At 41.2% G+C, this 9,399-nt stretch overlaps 1 protein-coding gene across 1 annotated transcript; it reads right to left on the minus strand.

Moving 5' to 3' along the window:
- Positions 1 to 993: 993 nt before the first annotated feature.
- Positions 994 to 3,323, minus strand: LOC145003226 (plant UBX domain-containing protein 10-like). Its single transcript, XM_078962353.1, has 4 exons — positions 2,320 to 3,323; positions 1,950 to 2,120; positions 1,687 to 1,890; positions 994 to 1,400 (listed from the first exon to the last, which is right to left on the minus strand). Exons 1-4 carry the CDS (start codon positions 3,118 to 3,120, stop codon positions 1,167 to 1,169), a joined length of 1,410 nt encoding a protein of 469 aa, XP_078818479.1. The 5' UTR covers positions 3,121 to 3,323; the 3' UTR covers positions 994 to 1,166.
- Positions 3,324 to 9,399: the final 6,076 nt, after the last annotated feature.

Below are 9,399 nucleotides of genomic sequence, written 5' to 3' on the forward strand. Positions count from 1 at the left end.
CAAGTGGTCAGAAGTGTAACAAAACTGATACGTCATCACATAGTGTTAAAGTTGAAAGAAAAAATTAAACTTAGTGTCAAAATCGAAAAAAAATGAAAACTTAGTGTTTTTTGTGAGAAAAAAATTCAGTTTTGACACGTCATCATATAATGTGAGCATGCCACATTATCAAAACTGATACGTCATCATACCACGTCAGCATGTAACCTGGTTAATCGGTCAAGTGGTCAGAAGTGTAACAAATTAGAAAACACAGTGTCAAAATTGACACAAAAAATAACACGGTGTTAAAATCGAATTTCTGTGTAAAAATAATGTTTTTTGTGCCATTTACCCAATATATATATATATATATATATATATATATATATATATATATATATATATATATATATATATATATATATATATATATATATATATATATATATATATATATATATATATGTTAAACCTATACGTTTGATCTACATATACCACACACAATTTATGAAAAAAAAAAAAATCATTTCATTCTAATAAAACAACCAGTATCATAAAATATAATGATATATGTCTCATTTTATTAACTCATCTATTGTTTTTTAATATAATCAAAAAGGCCCTTAATCTTATATTATTAATGTTATCATTGGAATTTCAAAGCTAGCTTATAATCTAATTTATTTATCAATTTTAACAAACAGGAAAAATAGTTTATCAGCTAGCTTTTAACGTTTTAACGAGCTTTTTTAAAATCCCCCGAAATATCACATTTATTATTTATAAAAATAAAAACAATAAAAAAAGATCTTCTAATGTGTTTCTATTTCATTTTACATATTTCAGCTAGTTTTACCAAACGTCATTTTCATCAACTAGCTTATCAACTTACAACGAGCTTTTTGGCTATCATCTGGTTTTTCAGCTAACAACTACCCATCAAACATAGCCTAAATGGTTTTTACATTGGTAAAAGTTATCAATCAACATGTAAAAAACATACAATAATAATAATAATAATAATAATAAATAAATAAAAAAAAAATACTTTGTTTTGGAAACAGAAATGGTCCACATTCATCAAGGTGAAAAAGGAAGACTTCACTACAAGCAAAAAATATTCTAACACATCAAGTTTTGGCCACAAACTTGTTTAACAAAAAAAAACAAATACTTTTAAAGTTTTATGAATTGAGTTCAACAAAAAGGCTGACTTGAGGATGTAATCCGGCTTCTTTAAGTGTTAAAGATAGTTTTTCAGGGCCATAAAGAACACGAGGAAAGTTGGTGGCAAGACTGTAATTTCCAATTTGTAAGGAATCCGAACATGAATCAATAAAGTCATATAGGCATTGAACTTTAGCACTACAATTGAACCTCCTTCCTTTCCTCTCTCCATTTGGTAATCTCACCAACACCTAATTCACACAACCGTTTAGAAATGGTAAACATAAGGTAGTTTTTCTTTTGGCTAATGGAATGGAATGACTCATTCCATTCCTTTTATTGTCAGATTCCGTTTCATACGAACAAACAAACAAACAAAGTTGTTTGGTTGGATGGAATGTCAAAGGAATGGAATAAGCGAAGTGATGGAATGCATCATTACATATTTACATTCCATGATCATGTTTGGTTGGTCACTAGGAATGGAATGAACCATTCCATTCCACGATACCAAATAAAAGAAGAAAGGAATGGTACCTGTGTGACATCTGGCCCTTTTTCCGGTTCTGCCCCCAAAGCCAAACCTTTGGCCTCCCTCAATTTAACCAATTCTGCTTCTCTCTCAGCAGCTTCACATGCTGCTCTTTTACGTGCTTTTTCTTCTTCCTTCTCTCTCCTCTCAGCTTCAGCAACTTCCCTTGCTACTCTTTCTTCTTCTTCCTTTTTCTGTCTCTCCCTAGCCTGAAAAAAAGTAATTAGAATTGAATATTTCCTATCAAAGAATAGTAAAAAAAATGTACTTGATCAGCTTCAAGTGCAGCTCGATATGCAGCATCTTGTTCCTCCCTCAAACGAATGGTGTTTCTTCGTTCTTCAGCATCAAGTCTAGCAGCAGTGAGAACAGGGGAACTTTCTTCAAGAACTCTTTGTAACATTGTAAGCATTTCTTCAGGCGATTTAGGCCCCTCAACCTAGAATAGGAAAGAGATATTTGGGGTTTAGATAAGGGTAATTGTTTATATAGTAAAAAAAATTAGTTATTGGTTTTGTTCTGAAGAGGATTATTAGGGTATTGTGTTCAGAAGACTACCTAAAATAAGAATAGAGGATGAAATCCTTATGACAACAATGAATAAGAACAAAGGAGATGCCATAAGTAAGACTACACACCTGCTGGAGCAAAGCAATCCTCTGGTTCGTAGCTGCCATAACTACAGCACAGAAAGGAAACCTTGAAGCCTTCAAGCTGTTGCTCATCTTAAACCCTTCACTCGCCCTAATACTCCCACCCCAAGCAACAAAATTCTCATTTATAAACGCAGATAAAACCTCGGAGCATAAAGTCTCTTCACAGAAAGAGGTCGTATCAGGATGATCAGGCGAGTGCAAGTACACAAACATCAGTTTAAACTCGCGTCTCGACAGTTGTAAGGCGTCCATAAAGCTATCGGGGACGAAATTCGGATGTCTATCCCCATACGCACGCTCAAACATCGATAGGAAACGCATAGCCTCCGATGCGGCAGCCATGGCTGATACTAAAGGAGCCGATGAGGATTCTACATTACGTCCAGAACTATTCAGCCCGATCACGCCTAATGAATAAGACAGAACACCACCAGCCACCCATAAACCAAGTCCAATTGCACCGGAAACTAGCCCTAGGCTACCTGAGATTATAGAAATCGGAAGCGTAATGATTTTCCATGCTAAACCTGGTGGACCTGCCCCTCCGTTGTTGACCATTGCCAATCGTTCATATCTATCGATCGCATCGTCACTTGTGCCGACAACGTTGGCGACGGAGGAAGTGGTGGACGGATTATTATCGTCGGAATTTGACGTTGTGAAACTTGAGATTGCTTGTTCCAGGTCCCAACCATGAGCGGAGAGGATCTCATTGCACAAATCGATGTCTTGAAGACCTGTGATTGCTTGAAAGTAAGACAATTTATCAGCGACATCACTCATTGTTCACCAATCCGTATACAAATTTTCCGAATAATCAAGAGCTTCTCTGAAAGATCGATTGAGAAAGTGATGAAATTAGGGCTTCAAATCGATCTGCGATGATAAATCTCTCCGTATTCCGAGAGTTTTCTTCGTCTTATCGGAAGAACTGATGAATCCGTTTAGCCATTGAAGGGTACTTTGGGAATTTGTGGTCGATTAGACTATGGTGACGTGGACGAAATGACGAAAGAGCAGTTGCCACGTTTTCATAAAGAATAAACGCTTTGTAGATATTTTGATAAAAAGTACTAGAAAAATCAATATGTTTGGTTCGTATGGTCCGATAATTTTTGGGGTTTTGCTGACTATGGTTCTAGAAGTGTAAATTTGTTCATTATCATTAGCATATTTTATTTTGGTTTTGGTTTGTGTTCAAATTGAAATGATTAATGTGTTTTTTGATTTTTTTTTTATTTTTGTATTTAAATTAAAATTTTATTAATTTAAAGTTAATAGGCCGACACCCACCCTCTCTTTGATAACCCACTTGTTAATAAATGAATGCCGCTTTAATTCGGTGAGAAAAAAAACTAAAGAATGGAGGTGTGGGTTTTTCTCACCCCACTTCTCTCTCTTGTGCTCATGTGCGGTTTTTGTAGCTTTTTTTATAGGTATATGTTATTGGCAACTACTTCATCAACATCCTCAAACAAGCTGACAATCGCTAAACATCCTTCGGCCCTAGGTACGTACCCTCTGAATTCATATCATCTTCCCATCCAACCTTACAACCCTTTTGTTATCTCTTGTGTTGCATGTTCCTACAACTACAATTCCATCATGTACCCCTCGAAACCAATTCTCTTATTTGTACCTCCACCATGCATTCACTCCTATCGACATCGAAGCAACAATCACCTATCCTCGCCCATTCTATCTCCGAATTCTTTCCTCTCCACACCAAATTACCTTATCTCCTCCATTCACCACATACATATTTTAAACGACAAATCTAATCTATAGATCTTAAACTACTTCTAATTCTACCTATGTCCCAAACGGAACATAAACCCTCAATCTTAAAAAAGAAAGACAACATTTGATACCGCTAGACTAGAATCATTTTATAGGTATATGTTATTGGCAACTACTTCATCAACATCCTCAAACAAGCTGACAATCGCTAAACATCATTCGGCCCTAGGTACGTACCCTCTGAATTCATATCATCTTCCCATCCAACCTTACAACCCTTTTGTTATCTCTTGTGTTGCATGTTCCTACAACCACAATTCCATCATGTACCCCTCGAAACCAATTCTCTTATTTGTACCTCCACCGTGCATTCACCCCTATCGACATCGAAGCAACAATCACCTATCCTCGCCCATTCTATCTCCGAATTCTTTCCTCACCACACCAAATTACCTTATCTCCTCCATTCACCACATACATTTTTTAAACGACAAATCTAATCTATAGATCTTAAATCACTTCTAATTCTACCTATGTCCCAAACGGAACTTGAACCCTTAATCTTAAAAAAGAAAGACAACATTTGATACCGCTAGACTAGAATCATTTTATAGGTATATGTTATTGGCAACTACTTCATCAACATCCTCAAACAAGCTGACGATCGCTAAGCATCCTTCGGACCTAGGTACATACCCTCTGAATTCATACTGCATTCCCATCCAACCTTACAACCCTTTTGTTATCCCTTGTGTTGCATGTTCCTACAACTACAGTTCCATCATGTAACCCTCGAAACCAATTCTCTTATTTGTACCTCCACCATGCATTCACTCCAATTCACATCGAAGCAACAACCACTTATCCTCGATCCATTCTATTTCCGAATTCTTTCCTCTCCACACCAAATGACCTTATCTCCTCCATTCACCACATACATTTTTTAAATGACAAATCTAATCTATAGATCTTAAACTACTTCTAATTCTACCTATGTCCCAAACGGAACTTGAACCCTCAATCTTAAAAAAGAAAGACAACATTTGATACCGCTAGGCTAGAATTCTTTTAGTCACCACAAACTTATTCACCCTAATCTATCACGCTTAGGGTTATTGATAATTTTATTTTTCCTTGGATTTATTTTTTCTCTATTTTGAATTGAATTGAATAGCTTCTAAAATCTTTACTAATTTGTTTATGGATTTGGTTTCTTGATTTTTGATATCATCTGGTTATAGTTATAGAGGTGGTGGTTGTGGTTAGATTATTTGATTTTATCAAGAGCATTATTTTCAATTATGTTGGTGGTGGTGTTTACGAGCTTAACTGAAACACCAGTTCCAGAAGAAGAATGTGCTCTTTGTGCATAGATCCAGCCAACAAACCTCTTCATCACCTTCTTGCATACGTTCTGGACTGTTGTAAGTCCACAAGTCTCTATCTTTTGTATGCGGTCCTCTTAGAACTAGGTTTAAAAGCTGGAAGATCTAATCGATAAGCAACCCGACCCAACCGGGCCAAAACCCTAAATGAACCAATGAACCCGGGGCCCAACTTGCCCCGCTTCCGAAACCTAATAACACCTTTCCAGGGTGACACTTTCAGGAGGACCATATCGCCCACCTGAAACTCCAAGTCCGAATGTCGCTTGTCGGAATAACTCTTCTGCCGACTCTGAGCAATCTGGAGCCTACTCCAGACTTGCTGAATCCTCTTCGTAGTATTGAGTACTACCTTCGTACTCCCCATGACTATTTGACCGACCTCATCCCAACAGATTAGGGTCCTACACTTCCTCCCATAGAGCATCTTGAAAGGAGGCCGGTTTATACTGGAGTGATAGCTGTTGTTATACGAAAATTCTACTAACGGAAGATACGTAACCCAACTACCACCGAAATCTAACACACATGCCCGAAGCATGTCCTCGAGAGTCTAAATCGTCCTCTTGCTCTGCCTGTCTGTTTGAGGTTGGAAAGCGGTGCTAAAATTGAGACGAGTACCCATCTCGCCGTGAAACCGCTTCCAAAAACTGGAAGTAAAACGGACATCTCGGTCTAACACCACCTATACAAGCACTCCATGACGTGCCACTACCTCTCGCACACATATCTTGGCCAACTTCTCAGCCGAGATGCTCTCATGGATCGGTATAAAATGGGCGCTCTTTGTCAACCGATCCACGATGACCCATATCGAATCAACCCCACGTGCGGTCCTAGGAAGCTTAGTAATGAAGTCCATAGTGATATCCTCCCATTTCCACACGAGAATGTCTAACAGCTACATCTTGCCATGGGGCCTCTGGTGCTCTACCTTGACCTTCCTGCAGGTCAGGCATCTCTCCACATACCATGCTACGTCCCGCTTCATGCAAGGCCACCAATAATCGGTTCGAAGATCTCTGTACATCTTCGTCGCCACTGGATGGATGGAGAACCGAGACTTGTGGGCCTCATCCATCAACACCTTCCGTACACCTCCCTAGTACGGTACCCAGATCCTCCCATGTAGGGTCAACAATCCTCAACTATCGAATTCAAACGAAGCTATTCGGCCTACTATCCTCTCGCAGTTATGGTGCTCCTCCTTCAGGCCCTCAACCTGCACCTCCCCAATCCGCTCCAGTGGTGGAGTAATCACTGTCATCCTCAGACAGATATCTCAGATCGAAGCCGCTACCACCTGGAGACTCAGGGCGTCGGCCACTATGTTGGCCTTACCCGGGTGGTAAAGGATCTCACAATCGTAATCCTTTACTACATCTAACCACCGATATTGCCTCATGTTTAGATTCGGCTGATCCATTAGGTACTTCAAACTCTTATGGTCCGTGTAGATAGTACATCGGACCCCGTAGAGGTAATGCTGCCAAATATTGAGGGTGAACACCACCGCCCCAACTCCAAATCATGCGTCAGGTAGTTAGCCTTATGAGGCTTCAACTGTATCGAGGTATAAGTTACCACATGCCCCCGCTGCATCAACACTGCTCCTATACTTGTGATCGAAGCATCACAGTAGACTACAAAGTCATCCACTCCCTCTGGTAGGGTAAGAATCGGTGCCTCGTACAGTCGTTGCCTAAGCGTCTCAAAGGCTGCTTGTTGCTAAGGACCCCAGCGAAACACCACTGACTTCTTGGTTAGTTGGGTCAGCGGAACTGCTATCTTAGAGAAGTCCTGGATAAATCTCCTATAATACCCTGCTAAACCCAGGAAGCTCCGAATCTCGGATGGAGACCTCGGGACCTCTCACTGCATAACAGTCTCTATCTTGGCCGAATCAACTAATATACCCTTCTGGTTGACGAGGTGCCCCAGAAACTGCACCTCGCGCAACCAGAACTCGCACTTGGATAACTTTGTGAAAGGTCTCTCCCTACTTAGAGTCTCTAGCACCTCCCTCAGGTGATCCTCATGTTGCTCCTGAGTCTTGGAGTAAACCAAGATGTCATCAATAAATACTATTACAGAGATCCAGCATCGGTCTGCATACGGAATTCATGAGGTCCATGAACGCGGTTGGAGCATTGGTGAGCCCAAACGGCATCACCACAAACTCATAATGACCATAGCGGGTCCTAACAGTGGTCTTCTGCACATCATCATCTCTGACCCGCATCTGGTTATATCCTGACCGTAGATCAATCTTGGAAAAACAAGATGCTACCTGAAGCTGATAGAACAAATCATCTATCCTCAGGAGTGGGTAACGGTTCTTCACCGTTACCTTATTCAGCTCCCAGTAATCTATGCACATACGGTGTGACCCGTCCTCCTTCTTCGCAAACAGTATCGGGGTTCCCCAAGGCGAACTGCTCGGCCTAATAAAACCCTTGTCTAGCAGCTCCTGCAACTGCATTGATAACTCCTGCATCTCGGGAGGAGCCAAAGGATATGGTGCCTTGGATATCGGAGCCGTACCAGGGACTAGGTCAATCTGGAACTCAACTTGTCTCTCCGGAGGTATCCAAAGAAAATCCTTGGGGAATACGTTTGGTTACTCTCGCACTACTGGTACATCATCAACTACCGTCTTACCCTTATCTCGGGTATCCATGACATAAGCAACGAATCCTGCGCATCCCTACTGGAAGTAACGCCTCGCTCTCGTTGCTGAACAAAGAATCAGTCCTCGTTGTGGCCTCTCTCCCTGAATCCCTAACTCTCCCCCACCAGGAGTGTGAACCCTCACTAACTGCATCTCACAATCAATCACTGCCTCGTTGGGACTCAACAAACCCATACATACTATAACCTTATTCCCTCGCAAGGGAATAGGAACCAAATCCACTGAGAACTGCTCATCAAATAATTGCAGTGTACATCCTCTATGAACTCTCGCGACTCTAATGATCCTATCATCGGCTATCTCAACTTCGAGTGGGCAATCCAGCTCCCCCGGAGCTCTACTAAATTGCTTGCTAAGTACGAGCAACACGAAAGATTAGGTAGCAACCAAATAAAATAGTACCATGGCTGATATGTCATTCATTAAGAATGACCCTATAAAAACACACAATCATAAGTAATAATCAGAAATAAATAAGAGATAATGGAGAAGATACATACCTGTAATCAGATTAGGAGCTACTCGTGCCTCCTATGCTGTCAACTAGAAGACCCTACTCTTCGCCACTGGCGCCCCGACCCTGACGTCCATCTGTAATCCTCAATGTAGTAGGGTCAAGTGCCACCACCTTCCTTGCTGCTGCTAAACTCGGACACTGGGACCTTTTGTGGCCCCTCTGATTGCACTGAAAGGAAATCAGATCATAAAGTGATTTGGTAGTAGCGGTAGAAGTAGCAGTATAATCCCTGCTCACATGCCCTGTTCAGCCGCACTTGAAGTAGCCCGAACTCCCTGCCCTGCACATCCCCTCATGCAACCTGCCACACTTGTCTCAGCGGCCTCGGCCCTGCTGGCCCTTCCCTCGTGAATCTGTCTTAGGCTTCTTACTCGAGCCCTCCATACCAGAAACTGCCACTGGCTTCCTCTTCATCTCCATCTCTAAATCTCTCTCTCTCTCTCTCATGAGCCCTCACTATCATATCCTCCAACGTCTTGCAGCTGGAACGGCTCACAAACTGGCGGATATCATTCCGCAACATCTTTCATCTCCTCGTCTGCCACATACTGCAGAACAAGAGGGTCCCTCTCCCTAAACTTGGTGGTGATCTCCGCCACAGTCTCAGTCGTTTGCTGGAGGTCCTGAAACTCTCTAGCAAGCTGTTGCACCTCAATAATAGGTGCGAACTCGGACCTGAACCTGGTCGAGAAATCACTCTAGTTCATCGCATCCAACACAGTGTCATT

Source organism: Lactuca saligna, chromosome 6 (genome assembly GCF_052625555.1).
Source record: "Lactuca saligna cultivar CGN05327 chromosome 6, ASM5262555v1, whole genome shotgun sequence".
Classification (NCBI taxonomy): Eukaryota; Viridiplantae; Streptophyta; class Magnoliopsida; order Asterales; family Asteraceae; genus Lactuca; species Lactuca saligna.